Raw genomic sequence first — 19,315 nt, 5'->3', positions numbered from 1 at the left:
ATATAAAAGAAAATACAACTTATCAAAATAATAATTTTCACAACCGCCACTTCAAAATCAAATATTACAGTGGGGTAAAACAGAGACAATTATGGAATCACTAACAATAACGTATAACATTCAAATTCCCATTAAAATAGGTCAATTGCATAATACATATTCAAACAACTTTTTAACTCTTCCCAACATGGCTGAAGATACTGCTCAGAGCACAGCCTCGGGACATGAGCTCATTATACACATAAAACAAAAACTACACATTTACACATACCTACAAAACAGAGTGCAGCAGCAAAATCAGTGTCACACACAGCGGCAGCAGGCTTCTCCTCACCCTGTTTAACACAAGTCAGTTCCACACAAACGGATGATACAACAGATAAAGCGCAGTTCCAAATATCATTTTTCTCACTCAAAGCGATTGAAAACACTTTGAGAGCTTTTAACCCTAGGAGCCAATACTTAACAAAGACAAATACACCGAATTTATATGGATAATTTAGTACAGGGAGAAGAGCTACAGAAAGCGTGCCTCACCAGTGTGGAGTCCGTACAGCTCTGGCTAGGAAACCCCACACCCGCAATGTGGCCGCAGGTGGCGTTACACTGATTAATGTCCCACTTCAACAATAACACACGGAACCTTAGTTCCACAAAAATAAAGTTGACACAATAAAAAAGTATAACCTATGTACAATACAGTTTTGAGAATGTTCACAATTCGTACATTATATCTCAGCTACAGCAGCACAAGAACAAGCTCTGAGCACAAGATCCATAGAGGCTGGGGTCTATCACACCAGGCAAGACCCCAGGTGCAGGCTGTGTAAAGATGCCCCAGAGACAATCCAGCACATAACAGCAGGGTGCAAGATGCTAGCAGGCAAGGCATACATGGAACGCCATAACCAAGTGGCCGGCATAGTGTACAGGAACATCTGTGCCGAGTATAACCTGGAAGTCCCGAGGTCAAAATGGGAGATGCCCCCAAGGGTGGTGGAGAATGACCGAGCTAAGATCCTGTGGGACTTCCAGATACAGACGGACAAAATGGTGGTGGCTAACCAACCGGACATAGTGGTGGTAGACAAACAGAAGAAGACGGCCGTAGTGATCGATGTAGCGGTTCCGAATGACAGCAATATCAGGAAGAAGGAACACGAGAAGCTGGAGAAATACCAAGGGCTCAGAGAAGAGCTCGAGAGGATGTGGAGGGTGAAGGTAACGGTGGTCCCCGTGGTAATCGGAGCACTAGGTGCGGTGACTCCCAAGCTAGGCGAGTGGCTCCAGCAGATCCCGGGAACAACATCGGAGATCTCTGTCCAGAAGAGCGCAGTCCTGGGAACAGCTAAGATACTGCGCAGGACCCTCAAGCTCCCAGGCCTCTGGTAGAGGACCCGAGCTTGAAGGATAAACCGCCCGCAGGGGCGTGCTGGGTGTTTTTATATATAATATACATGAATCCTGATATAAGAACAGGAGTAACTTTACTTATGAACGACAGGATGAGTTAATACTGTATGATTCATAGATCACGACTTTCAGGTCCAATTAGTTACAGAATATTATTGTGTGATTAACGATAGGAAAGTGAAAATGAGTTTCTGTTAAAAGTGCTTCATAAATAAATGTTTATAGAAATGGAAAATACAATTCAGTCTGAGAGTTCAAACACATTTCAGATATTTTTAATCAATTGTTCCCCATAGCTCATTGTTTCATATTTTTTAAAACAAAATATAGTCACAGTAGATTAAAGTCTGAATCGCTCCAGCTGTGTTTATTACAAATTGTCATACTGAGATATGCTCAGCAGTTTATCACCTCCACACCTTTCTGTTCAACAACTTATATTTAATAAACTGAATATTTAATGCATTCAAAACACAACTGCATGCAGCAAGTAAATAAATTAAAAGCATTATTATTGAGGAATTGAACTGATGTAGATTAAAATAATATTCATGCTACAACAAAGCATTTAAGGATGCAAACGATTCAAAGGAAGAGGAAGCAAGTTTACTTTTAGTTTCAAAGATGCAAGATATGTGAAACCAAAGAATATGAACCAGCAGCCCACCCCTCGCTCTGATAAAGAGTACTGCTTAGTTTGTCTGATGACTCACTTTGTATCTTTTGGTTTGAGCTTTTACTGTCAGCTTTACGCTCAAAGTCTGGACTAAAACAACAATGGAGTTGAGAGATGCTGGTCGTCTGCTTGTGGGTCTCATCTTTTACATTTCAGGTATCAGAGATTATTTATGAGTTCTTATGTAAAAATCGTTAGTTAATATTAACTTAAGAAAAAGATCTTGTAATATTTACAGATGAGGAATTTTAGTTTAGATTAGTTTCTAATGTAAAGTACTGAAAATTATTAAGTAATTAATAACAAAGACATATTAATAAGATAAAAACATTTATTAACTCCCTTCTGTTAAAGATGTTAATGGAGGAGAAACCAGGATCTGTGCTTTCAAAGGTTCATCAGTGGATCTGCACTGCTCACATCAACATCTGACTTCAAGCAGAAAATGGTTCACTATAGACTGGGATGGTTACAAGTTTGTTCAGAGTGAGCTCTCTGTGGATGGACAACGTGTAACGTACAACATGTCTGAAGAGAAAATCCCAACTTTAACCATCAATGATCTAAGAGAGAGTGATGCAAATGCTTACTGCTGTATGAAGACTGCAGACAGTGCAGGAAACTGTTGGCTAAACAGAATTACTCTCCAAGTAGTTACAGGTACAGTGACTTTTACTTATTACTTACTTTCCAAATGACATCATTGTATAAGTTGTTCTCCATCATCCTCTCAGAGCTGCAGGTAAAGGTGATTCCTGCCACAGAGGGACAGACAGTAACACTGATGTGCAGCAGCAGCTGTCCTCTGACTGAAAAGCCTGCAGCCTACATCTGGTACAAGAACAGAGAGTTTCTCTATGAGGACTGGTCTCCCTGGTACCAAGAGCTGCTCAGCAGTGAGGAAGCAGTCACATACTCCTGTGCTGTCAAAGGCTACGAGGATCTCAGAGCCCCTCAAGTCTCTGTGGGTGAGTCATGATGTTTATAGTCCCTACAAACCCTTCAGCAAAAAACTGTAAAAATAACCTCAGTAAAAATATTAAATCTCATTTCTTTTTGTCCAGATTCCATCACACAGACATGCTTCAGTGTCACTTATGCTTATGGAAACATGTGTTCTTATAATCAGACATCAGTGGATGAGCCGTGCTCCATCACATACCCTAGAGGTGAAGTTTCCACAAACAAATTGTATAAACACTTCTCCAAACCTTTATATCATATTCGTTTAAACTGCACAATTATGTGACTTAAATGAGCCGCATGATTATATCTAAATAGTGACGAGAAGTGTATTTATCTTCGATCGACAGAGGTTTATGTTCAGAGAGCTTCTTCCACCTTGGGATTTGTCACACTGACCTGTAACAACAGCTGTAATCTGACTGACCATCAAGCTGTCTACATGTGGTATCACAACAAAATAAACTATCATGAGAATCAACATTTTTCAACTCATAACTCTTCAACAGACACATTCTCTTGTGGAGTTAAAGGTCACACACATCTTCAATCTAAAAAAGTTTGTAAGTGTCAAATCTGTTTTTCTTTTCAACTAATAATGAAACACAGACCAATCAAACAACATTAAATCTTCCATCTATATGTCAGGTGTTCAGGATGAAAACTGCTGGAGAGTGAATTATGTCAGCAGGAGAATCTGTGCTCTGGAAGGATCTTCAGTGAACATCACAAGTGAATACTCACATCCTGATAACATGAAGCCAGAGTTTAAATGTTGGAGTAAAAAATGGAGAAAAGATAAAGTGGAAGTTGAAGAGCTGATTGAGGTTGCAGGTCGTGTGGAGTATCAGGACAACATGAAGAACCAACACATCCTGACCATCAACAACCTGAAGAAGAATGACTCAGGAGGATACACATTCAGATTCAAGAGAGATCATGAAGGATGGACACAATCTGATTTGCCTGGAGTCTTTTTGATTGTCACAGGTAAATCTAAACTCCTCAGTCAGCAGACTTTACTCATTAATATTTCAATATGAGCAGTAGCGCTAGAACTATTCAGATCTTTCTCGGTTATATAACAATGTTAAAATATTCCCTTACAATGAAAAGTTTGTTCTTAATTAAAAGCATGTAAATGCTATGAAAAATAACTATAGTTAAAATATCAAAAGTAAAAACTGGCATTTTGCTTGATTTAATATAATAGTTTTAAAATTATATACAAATGAGTTTTTCGACAAAGAAATAATTTTTGTAACAACTTTCATCTTCAATTGAGGCATTGTAATAAAAGAATTACTTAAACGGTTCAGGAAATACAATCATATTTATACAGTCCCCCATTTTCAGAGGCTCAAAAGGGAACTGGATATCTGATAGCAAGATACATTAAGCAAAGAAAGATCCAGAGTTTATTTCAAGTATTTCATGTTTATTTACTAAAATGTTCTGGAAAAATGAAATATTTGGACAAATGAATCAAGATTCATTTGTACCAGAATGATGGCCAAATGCCTCAAATGCAATAGTGTTTCACAGTCCCACTGGATAAGGTATCATGGGCTGGTTGTGTTGTGCCCTTAAACAGGGGAAATAGTGAGGAGAGGTGAAAGAACGGCACAGACACGCAGCTCTCACTCTCACTCGTCTGTATTGAGTTTCAGAAGCAATACAACCAAAACAATATTCTTATGGATGCACTCAGTCTCAGGACAACTGTATCCAAACTAAGTCACTATTGTTCGCTGCATTAGCTGATGAGAATACTTTAGATAACATGAACTGTAGCATTAGACAAAAACATCTTTTTAACTCGCACATGTTAGCTGACACAGTCACTAACTTTCCACAGCAATGAAATAATACTTTAAGTACTGCATGTCTTTCAGTAGTTAACTTATACAGATCGTAACAGAAAAATCTTCACACAATATGGCGGAGTAATAGCGAAAACTAGCATACGCAGCAACAGAGATTAACTGGAACTTCTCAGCAAAATAGTCCGCAATTCACATCTTCCGCTACAATGAACAATGATAACAATGTAATAATCAACAGTAACACACATTTATATAGATTTGTGCATGACAGTTACCTTAAACAGGGGAAATAGTGAGGAGAGGTGAAAGAAAGGCACAGACACGCAGCTCTCACTCTCACTCGTCTGTATTGAGTGAAGGAGGAAGCGCGCGAACCCACCTACTGGAGCCCTGAGGCATTAACAATGGATCGATGCACAATCAACCCAGGCAAAACTTTCACTACTTATCTCCCTCTATATTCCCACTGCATATTCTATTCGAAAACAGTCAAAGCAACAAATAAAACATTAATAAGGGCATGACATGAAATGTAAGGAACAGAGATGTACAACTTCAAAACTAATCAAATTTATGATCCACCACAGTTGCATGGCAGGCAGAGACACAAATACTCACTAACAGAGACGCACACTCAACATGAGGAACCAGCAACGTGACAAGGAACACTGGGAAGCTGGGAAAAACAAGGCACATGTGAAATAAGTCAGACTAATGACAAGGGAAGCAAAACTGAACACAACACAAGAGACTACCAAAATAAAACAGGAAAGTAACACTGAGACTGAAACACAAATTTAACAGGCCAAAGTAAACACAAAGATAAAACTGAGTAAATATAGGCAACAACAGAAACACAGACATAGGAGGACAGGAAAAACCTGAGAATAACTAACAACGAAATCTTAAACACACATTTAGAATGACACCCTAACCTAAGAAAATATAATATTTAAACTGAAAACTACTCAAAGTCAAATAAATGTTTTATTATTTAACTGAATATGAGGACTGGAGGGTCTGCCTGCAGTCAGGCCTCAATTAAAACTCATGTTTTGTGAGTAATTCATGTTGCGATTTGGAAGAGTTTCATGTCTTGCCTTAATACTATTATTATTACTATTATTATTATTGTTGTTGTTAAATGTTCGTCTTTCAGAGCTGAGAGTGAAGATGAGTCCTTCTGCAGTGGTGACAGAGGGTCAGAGAGTCACACTGACCTGCAGCACCAGATGTCCTCTGACTGACAACACAAACTACATTTGGTACTTGAACAGTCGACCTCTGACCGCAAGCGAGAACCAGAACAAACATCTGATCCTAGACCCAGTCAGCAGGGAGGATGCAGGAAGCTACTCCTGTGCTGTGAAAACCAACAAAGATATCAGTTCTGCTCCAAAGACTCTCACTGTCCAAAGTATCACAGGAACATGGACAATTGGAGTTTCTGTAATAGTTCTGGTTTCAATACTTCTCCTTTTCTTCTTTTTGATTAGGTACGCAACACGGTGTTTGATTCAAAGTGACAACATTTTATCTCTGGCATGAACTCACTTATTTTTTCTGTTTATTACTTTCAATAATCAGAAAAAAGAGGACTACGAGTCAGTCTTCCACAAACGAAACATCAAACAACATAGTGGAGGTAAAGATTACTGTAGAGTTGGAAAACACATTTTCATACTGAATGATCTTTCTTACAGAGTCAAAGGAGTCAAATCTTTAAGTGAATTATGATGTATCGCTTTTTGTTCTTAGCTAAATCCTGATCCTGTGCGTGAAGACATCTTAGGTGAGCCACAGGTGGAGGATGAAGTCCTCTACAGCAAAGTCTACTTCTTTAAAAACCACACAGATCCTCTTTTGTCTACCATAGAGCCACTTCAGCCAAGAGAAGAGCAGCATGCTGATTACACTGTGGTGAAGTATAGAAGTAACACGAGCTCTGATGAAGAATCTGTTGTCCTTTCAACAGAAACAGACCCCACATGGTTTGAACAAGCCTTTTAACACATCTCTGCAACTGTCATTTAAAATTTTGTGCATCACACTTGAATCTTCATTTTTACCTTTTTGCTGTGTTCGACAAAATTAGATTAGGCAGTTCGATGGGCTTCACATGTTACTCATATGAATGGAATAATTCATGATCATGTAAATATTATGCTCATGTATTTTTATTTTTATTCTATTTTAGCAGGTCACGGGCCTTTTGTCTCCCTTTTCTAACCGTGAGAGCAATTACACACAAAGAAAGGTTGTTCACTATAATCCAAGAACAAAGGGATACAACAACTGTAGTGTTTGCTGTGGGGATGACCCTTGTGTGCATGTGCTATTATAGCAGAAGACACTGAAATGCGGGAATGTCACTGCATTATAGCCTTGATTTTGTCACAGTGCAGAATATTTAAGTCCAAGTTGTTACTCTTATTTATTTCGTAACAACTGGAAACCTTGTTATGTCTTTTTCAGAACTGTACATTTAACCATTTCATTGCTGTTAGTAATTTTTATTTCATTGACGGTTTGTTCTTATATCATTATATCACTGGTGAATTTTGCCACTTAGCGCTGCCCTTTGTCACTTTTATATATGTATAAACATATGATGTGTTTTTGTGTATATATGTAAACCTTGTTGAAAATTTGGATTTACAAAGTATGACAATTACAAATACAGATATCAGTGTCACAGTATAAAGACAAATAACCTGATTTAGAAATTATTTTATTTGTGGCAACAAGCAGAGATAAAAGGCTTTTCATCTGTAAACTCCTCACCCAGCCCCCACACTTGCATGTGCATTGCTGCGATTGCAATCAGTTTCTAGCAGAGAGTCTTTTTGCGTGCTAACTCAAAGATAATAACAGGGTTCAGTGGAAAATATTACTGAAAACATAACCTGCAAGCGCCAACCAAATACCCATCTGCAGAGACTGTTGCTGAGATCATGAGCTGTGATAATGGCAGCCTACGGTGGACAGACCACAAACTGCTAAAGAGCAGAACAAGCTAGACTGGTGCTTAATAATGGTGATGTTTTCCAAATGGTCACTATTATTATTAATATTATTGTTATTATTATTATTTTAACAGGCTGTAAACATGCCTTGTAAAAATGTTTGTATTTTAAGCATTTTAACTCTTGTGCCATTTTTTATTGCACTCCATCAGGTTTGAGCAGGAGAGTTTTAGAAAAAGTAATGAATACATACAGCATACATATATATACATAAATGTAGAGGAATAATATCAATACTTAGAACAGTCATTGAGACTGAAAGTTACCTGAACATCTAAAATATTCAGCACAAGACAACTAAGCCCCATTGTTCTTCCTGCAGACAGCAAAAGAACCACAGAGGAAGGACATTCATGTTTACTCTCTTTTCTTTTTGTCCTTGCCTGTCCTGCCCGGCAATCAGAATTATTGTCTGAAGCCCAAGAAAAAGCCCAGCAGATTTATGTTCCCAAGTTGACCAAGTTCCGCTTTTGCTGTCCTGGTCCACTTGATAGTAATAGTTTTTATAGATAGATAGATAAAATAGAGGATTTTTTATTATGAGTTATTACAATCAGAACAGATAGGACGGGGAGAGGAAAGAGAAAGAAAAAGGAAAGAGAAGTTTGGAAGACAGTTAACAGAAGGAGAGGAGAGATAGAGAGAGAAAAGACACTGAAAATCTGCTGAAAAAAAATGAGCAAAAAAAAAAACAACAGCAGGGAAACCACAGCAACAACCAACATATGCAAAAGTAACAGTAAATAATAAATATTAAATGTTACTGAGCAGCATAGAGTACTAATAATGCATTATGTGTTTAGAGGCAGCAGCCGACCAAGATACTGTGCATCTGTGATTACCTGTTTGTACACCTCTGTGTGTAAGAGCTCTTGTGTTCATAAGATTTCTCCATCTAAATGTCTAATAGTAGGTGTAGGGAGCCATATGCCCCCAGGACATGAAGCAGGAATGGAAGAGACCCAGACCCCCAGACATCCAGTGCTTTCTATGCCTGCTGAACATAAAACAGTCATGTTAGTCCTTCTGTTTTTCCATCCATTATGACCTAGATGAAATTTATTCAAGAAAAAAAACAAGACATACAAAAAAAGTTTTGAGCCTTTGGCTTTTGTTACTGTTATAGGAGGGGTAAATCTGGGATGTCCTTTGGGAACATGGTGGGGTTTCCTCATCCTCACACTCTCTCTTGGTAGAAACGAAGGTTTCTGTGCGTGATGCCTACAATCAGTGTAACGTTGCATTTTCAACTGATATTTCTGAACTGAGTGACGTGCAATGTTATCCAGTGGAGACACAGCAGAAGGCAAAGGGAGTACATCCAGTTTAGTAACCATCTTTCTGCCATACAGGAGTTCATAGGGAGAGAGGGAAGTAGTTACATGCGGTGTTGCACGGTAAACTTGAAGCCAATCCAGCACAGTCTCCTTCCATGGTTTTGACTGCTGGATTGCTGTCTGGATAGAGGTGCGGAGGGCACGATGAAACCTTTCGATTGCTCCATTTGCAGCTGGGTAGTAGACAGATGTTCTGCTGTGGGAGATGCCTCTATTACAGAGGTAAACTGTGTACCATTGTCAGTTACAATGTTCTGGGAGCAGGATTAGTATGTGCAGTTTTGTCATTGAACTGGCAAAGGCGTTTTGTGAGCACAATCCCTTGGTGACTTCCATGTGCCAGTGCAATCAGTTTAGGTCTCACTGAAAGTGGTGCAATGAGCCTTGAGCCTCTGAGAACATAATCACTTAGGGTTGAGAGTGCATTACAGATTTTGTAGTAAGGTGCAAGTGTGACATCAAGTGCTTTGATTGAGGCAGGCCAGCCACTTTATATTTGTGAACGCAAAGCAACCAGTTCAGGGCAAGTTGAACAGGCAGAGTCAGAGTCAGCAACTGGAAGTGAGGACATGGCAGCAGCAACTTGAGCTATCATTTCATGATCTGCATCTGATGTGGGATGGGAAGAAACAGACAGGGGCAGGCGAGAGAGACAGTCAGCTGTATAGTTTGGAGAACCTAGGCAGACCAGCGGGCGATGCACATGCCAGCCCGATTAATCCCTTTGGTGCTCAGCAGTGTTGTCAGAGCTTGGTGGTCTGTCTGCAGAGTAAAACGTCGGCGTCACAAATATGTTCTCCATTTCTCTGCAGCCCACACACAAGCATAAGCTTCTTTTTCAACAGTTGAGTACTTTTGTTCTGTTGCAGACAGTGTGCGGGAAGTAAACGCCACAGGTTTTTCTGTGCCATCAGGTTGCACTTGAGCAAATACAGCACCAAGCCCATAGTCACTTGCATCAGTAGAGATCACTACACGCAAGGCAGGGTCAAACAGTAGCAGTGCAGGACTATTCACCAGGAGTTTTTTAACTTCTTCAAAGCTCGCTTGTGCATCTAAAGTCCGTGTGAAGGTGTTCTTGTCGCTAGCACAGGCATGCATAGGGGCTACAACAGTTGCAAAGTTTGGCAAGAACTTGGAGTACCATGACATCAAGCCCAAGAAGGATCTCAAAGCAACAGCATCAGATGGGGGAGGGGCTCTTAAAACAAAATCAATATGCTCCTCATCAGGAAGAATGCCATCAGCAGTGACAACATGACCTAGGAAGCATAGTAATGTCTTCCTAAAATGGCATTTGTTTTCGTTAAGCACAAGTCCAGCATCTTTGAGCTTCTGCAGGATAGTGTTAAGGTTTTGGTCATGCTCAGCTGCACTTTTACTGTAGACAGTAAGGTCATCCAGGTAATTTTGGAGACCTGGGAGGTCTTTTTTAAGGATTTCAGCCATCACTTTTCTGAAAAGCTGAGGGGGCAGAGGCCAGTCCATAAGGTACTCTGCAGAATCTGAAGAGTCCATCATGTGTAATGAATGCTGTCAAATCTCTGCTATCTTCATGCAGGGGCAGCTGGTAGTATGCATTTGCAAGATCAATTGTAGAAAACCTCTTTGCACGCTGTAAGCTGGCAAACAATTCATCTACATGTAGTAAGGGGAAGCAATCAGTGATCACAGCTTTGTTTGGTTCACGGAGGTCTGCACACAGCCTTATTCCACCAGTTTTCCATCCTGTCACAACAATTGTGGATACCCATGGTGATGCATCAATCCGTTCAATGACACCAGCTTTGAGTAAACGATTCAGTTCTGCTGAAACTGAAGCCCTCACAGCAAACGGGAGACGTCGCAGCTTCTGACGGGCAGGTTTGACTGTTGGGTCAACTTTCACTTTATACACAAAGGCACGCACACAGCCAATATCTGGGGCAGCAGGGATGCAAGGAGCAGGTGATTGGTTTGTAAACATCACAAAAGCAGTACGATCAGTACATGGAGGTAGAGCAGTATTGCCTGCAATGCTGACATTCAGTGCTTCCATCAGATTTCTTCCAAGAAGAGGAGTTCCTTTTTTTTACAACAAAGAACACAGCTGAGGCAGATGCATTTCCTCTGCTCACTGTGACTTGCAGGCAACCTAACAGGAATTGTTTTCTTTGTGTATGTAACCAGTTGAAGGTCAGGTGGTTGTAGTGGCGTATCACTGAAGTGCTCTTTGTAGATGTGGTTAGGCAAGATAGAAACTGCAGAACCTGTGTACACAATCAGTTCAATGTCCTTAGCTGATGAGATAGGTGTGCTCACATTTATGCTGCATTGCAATCCTTTTGATGCATGCGAAGGATCTGTTAGTAGAGGACTGTGAGTTGTGGTAAATGGACTTCCCATACATCTTTTTTCTTGGATGAGCAGCAGACACGAGCAAAATGTCCAATTTTATGACACATTTTACATGTAGCTTTGGCAGCAGGACACTGACGAAGGTTGGCTAAATGACTGTTTGAACCACATCTAAAACAGTTCTTAGTGGGTGTGGTTGCATGAGATGGCTTTGCAGGTTGAGCATTGGATTTGTGTTTCTCACTCACGCTCCTGCATGGAGTGTGAGTGAGACTGCACAGCTTGGACTGGAGTACTGCTGTCTGCAGCTATGGATTTAGCTTGTTGAACTGCAGATTCCATTTGTGTTCCCAGTGTAACAGCTTTATCTAGAGTCAAATCGGGTTCAAGCAAATTTCTTTCTCTTATGCTGGGGCTAGACACATGTTCAACTAGCTGTTCACGGATCATTTCTTCTGTCCTGTCATCAAACAAACATTTAGAAGCAAGGTCACGCAAGCTCGCCACATACTGGATAACAGTCTTATGTGAAGCTTGTGTTCGCTTTCTGAAAGCATGTTTTTCCACAACAACATTTACCTTGGGTGAAAAGTGTTGTTCTAGGGCAGTAACAGCAGAGGCGGAAGTATCACCTGTATTTGGCATTGAGCAGAAAATCCTTTGTCCCTCTGTTCCTAAGCAGTGAAGTAAAGTAGCTCTTCTTCGTGCAAATAATTGTTGAACATACGCATCCACATGTTAAAGGCCAAAGCAGGATCTCCAGGGCAAGGCAAAGCAGTGGAGAGGCGTTTGCAGCCATGATGACAAAAAAACTAAGCAGAAAAAAACATGCACATTGAGTTATCAGTTAGCATCTTAACTTTATTCTAACTCTAAATTTTCCCGACTGCACTTTACTCTTATTTCATGACACCACCCTCTAGTGGTGCAATATGGTATAGTCATTACAGGACACGACACTTGCTTATGTCAGCTGTTAGGGAAAATATTCTAAAACACTTCTTCAGTAAAGACTCAGAGAAGAGAAACACACGGAGTTCTTGCTAGCAAGGGCAGCTCCCTACTGAGAGACTCGCACTAAGAAACTGCCCCGGTCTTTATTTATACTTCAGTGTGTGTGTGTGTGTGTGTGTGTGTGTGTGTGTGTGTGTGTGTGTGTGTGTGTGTGTGTGTGTGTGTGTGTTACTGCTGATCAAAGGGTCAAACATCCTTGGTCAGGAAGAGGGTAGCCTCCCCCTCACCCTAGATGGTTCACCCTAGATAACACGGTGAGGAAGTCCTGCAGTTCATCTAAACAAAGAGCACTTAGACTAAAACAAACGTAACTACGTTAATCCTGCCATAAAACAATAAAACCAGGTACAAGCTCTCTCGTGCTCCCAGGACATGGGGGTGCATTCCTGGGGTGCACCCCAAGCCTGCAGCCTGTTAGTGATCACACACAATTAATTATATGCCTCTAAGTATACATGGTTGAATATTTCCTAATACAAATAACTACATGCAGTATTCTACCATATGCAAACTTATATCACTAAAAGATTATACTGACTACTAAATACAATTTTCCATTGACATCAGCCAACCAAAAAAACTGTCTTTGAATACTGTTCGCTTCTTCTTCTTTCAACTGGAGTGCATTACCACTGAGTTACTTTGCATCTGCTCTTAATATTTGGCCAGTCACTCACCTAACCAAACTACTGCCAGGGTGAAAATGAATAACACCTTACCACTAAATCAGGGGAGAGCAAATGTAGTTTCACATTGTGTGTGTGTGTGTGTGTGTGTGTGTGTGTGTGTGTGTAGTGTAGAGTAGAATAGAAGAGAAAAGAATGCCTTATTTTCCCTATACAGTTGTACAATGAGATAGAGGGCATCTCCTACTCAGTACAAACATGCTGGGTGGGGACAGTTCTGCAGCACTATATACGCATGGACAGTATTAACAGAGAAAAAATATATAAAGTTTACAAATATACAAACCAGTTTTAAAAAGTAATATGTAATAAATAGTGTTATGTATATACTAGAGATGGCACATACTACTTTTTTATGTCTGAGACCGTTACCGATATCATAAATTTGGATATCTGCCAATACCAATATAAATCCGATGTAGCGTATTTTATAATCAACATAATGTTTTTTTCAAATATGTTGCTGCATTTTGTATAGGTTCATACTGAAGTTTTTAAAAAACAAAACAAAACAAAAAACACTGAAGCTATTCAGCAAAAAATACACTGCACCCAAAATATTTCATAGTTCAGCAATTCTGCTCAATCTAATAAACTTAAACCTACATCATCCTTCCTATTCTGGTATTTTAAAGAGTACTTAGCAGAAATATTAAGCAACCTAACTAATAGGTTTGCCAACTCCCAGCTAGAGTTGGATGTCTCGAGACCGGTCTTGGTCTCGAGACCACTTTTACGTGGTCTTGGTCTCGTCTTGGTCTCGTCTTGGTCTCGACGTACTTTTGTCTTGGTCTTGTCTTGGTCTCGACGTACTTTGGTCTCGGTCTTGTCTTGGTCTCGACGTACTTTGGTCTCGGTCTTGTCTTGGTCTCGCTGTCTTGCTGTCTCAGGTCAACATAGTGGTCGGGAGATTTGGAGTCAACAGTATCCATCACACACAGCGTAACGTTCGATAATGTATCATGTGGAAAAGCTTTATCTCTGAGAGCCGTGCTTAGAGAGTGCTTTGTAGTGAATCAGAATAGTCAACTCCCATTGAGCGAGAGCCGGCTCCTCAATTAATTTCCTTTCGCTGCTCAGCTGTCACACAGCGACACACAGTGGCTCAGCCATGCTCAAATCCCTCCACATTGTGGCATTTTATTATTTCGCCTTTCGCGCCCTTCACACACAACTAAATGCAACCCGTTAGATTGAGTCAGTTACAGAAATTTCAGCGACTTCGTCTGTCATAAAGTTTGCGTTCATAGAACACAAAGAGTTTTTGGTAAATGCAAAAAAGAAGCATTCGGCAAAGTGCAGGTTTTGTAAAGTCTCCTTGACCGAGACAGCCGGGACTACCTCAACCTTCACCAGGCACCTGGAGCGCAAACACCCTCAAAGGTAAGTTAGCCGGTAGCCATCTATCCATCTTCAAACTCTTCTAACTACCTTTCCAACCTCAGATGACCAGGTCATGTTTATGTAATATTGTTATTTATAATGTGTTCTTCAAACATTATAAATTATGTAGGGACAGTTTTTTTGCAACCGTCCCTGCAGACTTAACTTTAACTTAACGTTACGTTACATGCTATGTACAGGTAGCTAGCGCTAGCAGTGGCTATCAGCTACTTAAACAATTTTCATTAACTTTAGGTATTTTGGTGAATTCATTGAGCAGAAATATATCGAAACCATTTCAGTGAGCACTTTAAGGGCTGGTATGGTGCTTTGTTGTGGACTTTAATGGGCATATTTATATGGTTGCTGACTCGTAAGGACGGGCGTTTCAAGAGTGTCCCTATAACATTGCTCGGCTAACAGCAGCGTTCTCGACAGTGAAGACCAGATCAGAGCGGTCTATGGCTCTGGTCCAGATAGCACGGATCGCAAAACTGAGTCCTAAGGTTCTTAAATCGAACTTAAGGACCTTTGACTATGACTTTCTTAGGTGTTTTCTACTATGTTGCCCTACTAAACCAGTCCAGTGTGTAGGGGCTATTTTAGCATTATTAGACACAGTTATTTTGTATTGGTGTAACTTCAGACTTTATTGAGTAGTTCATTTCTTGTCAATACAGCTGTGTCTGATAGCTGACTGGCAGGAGGAGGCTTAATGCAACCTGCAAAGTTAATGCACAGACATTTTGTCTTTTGTAGATTCCATTTAACTGTTTTTCTGTTCTTCTTATTTAAGGTCTTGCAACCCTGAACACTCCAGTATTTTCATTATTACTAGTTGTGCCTAATGATCTATATGTGTCACACTGGATTAGATTAGGTTATTTTGTATGCAAAGGTCTGCCCTCATTGATAGGTTTAAAATTACTGTGCTTGTAAGATACAGTAGTTTTTGTGGTTGAATAGAAACCGATGTTTTACAGATTCCTATTTCCCTGTTTTGTAGGTACTTGGAGTACAAGGCAGGATCTGCAACATCAGTGATAGCGGTCAATCCCACACAGCCTCATTTATCATTGTTTGCTCCAAGCATCCACTTATTTTCCCCAAATTCACCCAGGCAACAGGCCATCACCCAGTCCATCTTCCAGGACCTTATAGTTGGATGCTCTCTCCCCTTGTCTATCATTGAGAATCCACATTTTAGACACTTCCTGAATGTCTTGGATAGCAAATACACTCCTGTGTCTAGAACCACCTTGACAGAGAAGCTGATACCTCACCTTGTCACTAAATTGAAGGGTGACATAATCAAAGCCCTGGAAGTCCAGCCAAATGTAGCAATAACAACAGACCTCTGGTCTGACCAGAGGCTTCGTACTTTCCTGGGAGTTACTGCTCATGCTGCCTGCAAGAACAAGGACTCTTACAGTTTACAATCATTTTTGCTTGACTGTAGGCGTTTCACAGGGAAGCACTGCGGCGAACGAATCGCCTCAGCATTTGACAGAATAGTTGAGGAGTATGGCATTGGCCATAAAATAAGCTACATTCTGACGGATAATGCATCCAATATGAAGCGGGCCTTTAAAGTCAAGATGCCAGAAGTAGAGCACCCTGAAGGTGACAGCAGTGATGACCTTGATGATGAAACAATGTGGGAGGATGCAGAAGGTTCTGATCCATGGTCAACGGGTGAACGTCTTTCTTGCTTCGCCCACTCGCTGCAACTTGTAATCAGTGATGGGATGAAAGAGGTAAAGGCAATAGCTAGAGCCATTGCCAAAGCCAGCAAGTTTACAAACCTGCTGCACAGCAGTAGTAACCACAAAGACTTGTTTGAGGCACACTTTGGCTCCAATAAGTCCATCCCAGCAGGAAACAACACCCGCTGGAATAGCACCTACAGACAGTTAAAGGCTCTGATCACACTTGACCACGGGGCCATCACTGAAATGTGCAGCAATACAGAGAATTTAGTGTTTTCAACCCGAGAGTGGGCTCAGCTGAAAGACCTTTGTGCTTTGCTTGAGCCTTTTTCTGATGCAACAGACCTTACAGAAGGTGATCATCAGGTGACTATTAGCATGGTGGTCCCCACTGTTCTGGACTTGAAGAATCATCTTATAAAGATGGAAGTACAAATGCCCCAGGCCGTAACTATAGTCAGGGCACTGAAAAGATCTTTAGAGAAACGGTTCTCTGGAATTTTCAGGCAGATTTGCATGGACGAAAAGGATCCAGAAGAGCCGTTTAGCCATCGGATCTACTTCCTTGCCACCATGCTCGACCCCCAGTTTGGACTGACCTGGGTAGATTTAGATGTGCAAAATGGTGAAACCGGACCAGCGCTGAAGAGGTTCAGAGATGACCTTAAAAAGTCATTAATAGGTTACTGTATAATAATAATAATTTATTGTTATTGTTGTTTTTGTTGTTCCACTTAATATCACTGTCTTTGGTTTTATAGCATCATTAGAAGCATCCTGTCTAATCCTGTCTTTGTATGTGTGTGTGTGCACCCTTTTCCAGACCTTTTGATCACAGAGGTAGACAGAGACGGACCTGCAGCACCAACAGAAGAAGACACAGAATTATCAGATAGTGACTCAGCGCCACCCCCAAAACAACGTCTTCTTTCACGCTACAAGGCATTTAGGTTGCAACGCAGCACAAGCCAGGACTCGAGCACTGATGCACAAATAAGCAAGTACCTAGACGGCATAAATGACTCTGACTGTGATGCACTCACCTTTTGGTCAAAAAACAAAGAGTGTTTCCCCAGTCTACACAGTGTTGCCTTGAAGGTCCTCTCTGTCCCTGCCTCTTCTGCCCCAGTTGAGAGGGTTTTTAGTAGAGGAGGCATTCTAATGAGACCCCACCGCGCACGGCTAGGCTATAAGATGTTGCAATCTTTAGTTTTCTTGAAGTGCAATCAATCACTGTTTTAAAAGGTGAACTGTTTTCTCTCACTCCTCTCTGAAAATATGCTGTTTGTTCATTATATATTTGTTCATAAGATATTTGTTATTTGTTCATAATGTCTGTGTTCTATTGTTCCTGCCCTACTGAACAACAGGCTTGAATTCATTGGCAGTGTGTTGTAATCTCATGCCACTGAAGACATCAAGATGCCAGAATCTTTTAAGCACTTGTTCTTATTCTTATTAATGCACAATTTGTATTGGTATGTAATATTTGTAGTTTGCATCTGATTCATGTGAGGTGTGCACATGTCTTTATATTGTTTGATTACAGAATTTTACTTAAAATGGTGTTGTTTGACTAAATAAATGTGACCATTGACTTTTAAATAACATCTGCATATCACTTTGTGTTGACAGGCCTTATCCATTTTAGGGAAGTTGGTATCATACAGTGTAATTTGGCTAGTACTACTACAATAGGACATGATGCAATTTCAAGTTTATAATCTTCAGTTTGATGTTACAATTTTATCTATATATAAAGTATAACTGAAACCAGTTACATATTTCATATTTTAGTTGTTGGAGGTGATCGCTGTTTTGTCAGATGACTTTGGGGCCAGTCAGTACCATCATGTTAGCCCTCAAAAGCACACAAAAGTTAGTCTTTTTTTGTCCCGGTCTTGGTCTCGTCTCGACTTGGTCTTGGTCTCGGTCTTGGTCTCGATACCCTCTGGTCTTGGTCTTGTCTTGGTCTCGATACCCTCTGGTCTTGGTCTTGTCTTGGTCTTGGATTAGGCGGTCTTGACTACAAGTCTACTCCCAGCAAAAAAAAAAAATAGGGAACCACCCCCCACCTTCCACCTCATAATGCTTAATTGACGTAGTCAACTTTAATTTAATGCACGCGTAAGAAAATGTACAGAAATCAATAATTTTTCTACAATAATTAAATAGATTCAACATCTTTCTTCAACAAAATTGCAGACTGCACAGATGGTATCTTCCCAAAGGAAAAGGTACTACAGCTTGCTAGGTTATAAATTTGACTTAATAGTTCCTATATCAAATAATGAATTTTTATACATTTTACATCAGATGAAAACTTTGGTTGTAGGATTCAGATAATTATTTATGAAAAGCTAGACATGACAATTAGAAAGAAAATTCTGGCCCCCTGGCAAACATTTGCTGATGCACCTGTAGCACTTCCTTTAGGGAAGCAGGCTGAACATGTTGAAACCAGGGTGGAAGCCGTCGTTGATGACGTTTGCTGCTCTGTTGAGGCAGCGGGAGGAATAAATGTCCATCAGGGAGGGGAGAGGGCAGCTGATGATCTTTTGTGCTGTCATGACTACACTCTGAAGCCTCGGTCTATCCAACTCAGTGCAGCTGCCGTACCATACCGTGATGCTGTAAGTTAGCAGGCTCTCAATGCACGAGTGGTAGAGGGTCAGCAGCAGGTTGGAGTTCAGCTTGTACTTCCTGAGGGCCCTCAGGAAGTGCAGGCAACGTTGGGCCTTTTTTTTTTTTTTTTTGCCTGTCCCGTTTGGTTCTTTTGCCATCAGAATTATTGTCTAAATAATTCTGGTGGTTCTTTGTGTCTGGGGGTGGGCGTCCGGGTACACACCGGCTCACTCCTTGGCGGCCGCTTGTCGGGGCCTGGGGCCTGGGGCTCGCTCGGACCCCTTTGGAGGTGGGGTGCCCCCGGCCTCTCGGCCTGGGGC

The 19,315-nt window shown here is 40.8% G+C and overlaps 2 protein-coding genes across 2 annotated transcripts; both read left to right on the top strand.

Annotated features, from left to right (window-relative positions):
- The first annotated feature begins 2,190 nt into the window (after window positions 1-2,190).
- Window positions 2,191-6,888, top strand: LOC146630170 (uncharacterized). Its single transcript, XM_085356542.1, has 9 exons — window positions 2,191-2,245; window positions 2,444-2,749; window positions 2,824-3,057; window positions 3,154-3,258; window positions 3,403-3,615; window positions 3,701-4,042; window positions 6,038-6,374; window positions 6,466-6,523; window positions 6,637-6,888. The coding sequence occupies exons 1-9, from the start codon at window positions 2,191-2,193 to the stop codon at window positions 6,886-6,888; spliced, it is 1,902 nt and encodes a 633-aa protein (XP_085212668.1).
- A 3,643-nt stretch (window positions 6,889-10,531) lies between these two features.
- Window positions 10,532-17,612, top strand: LOC146630169 (zinc finger BED domain-containing protein 4-like). Its single transcript, XM_085356541.1, has 4 exons — window positions 10,532-10,645; window positions 14,471-14,661; window positions 15,668-17,052; window positions 17,194-17,612. The coding sequence occupies exons 1-4, from the start codon at window positions 10,532-10,534 to the stop codon at window positions 17,610-17,612; spliced, it is 2,109 nt and encodes a 702-aa protein (XP_085212667.1).
- Window positions 17,613-19,315: the final 1,703 nt, after the last annotated feature.

This window comes from Diplotaxodon limnothrissa, linkage group LG6 (genome assembly GCF_057381915.1).
Source record: "Diplotaxodon limnothrissa isolate DT_005_m linkage group LG6, D_limnothrissa_male_GT1.1, whole genome shotgun sequence".
Taxonomy (NCBI): Eukaryota; Metazoa; Chordata; class Actinopteri; order Cichliformes; family Cichlidae; genus Diplotaxodon; species Diplotaxodon limnothrissa.
Note: the sequence above shows the minus strand (reverse complement) of the source record. Positions and strands in the feature narration are given on the sequence as shown.

Coding starts and splice junctions, on each gene's coding strand:
- LOC146630170 (XM_085356542.1), top strand. CDS start 2,191: ATGGAGTTGAGAGATGCTGGTCGTCTGCTTGTGGGTCTCATCTTTTAC. Junction 4,043..6,037: donor AGTCTTTTTGATTGTCACAG/GTAAATCTAAAC, acceptor TTCGTCTTTCAG/AGCTGAGAGTGAAGATGAGT. Junction 6,375..6,465: donor CTTTTCTTCTTTTTGATTAG/GTACGCAACACG, acceptor TTCAATAATCAG/AAAAAAGAGGACTACGAGTC.
- LOC146630169 (XM_085356541.1), top strand. CDS start 10,532: ATGGCATTTGTTTTCGTTAAGCACAAGTCCAGCATCTTTGAGCTTCTG. Junction 14,662..15,667: donor GAGCGCAAACACCCTCAAAG/GTAAGTTAGCCG, acceptor CCTGTTTTGTAG/GTACTTGGAGTACAAGGCAG. Junction 17,053..17,193: donor CCTTAAAAAGTCATTAATAG/GTTACTGTATAA, acceptor ACCCTTTTCCAG/ACCTTTTGATCACAGAGGTA.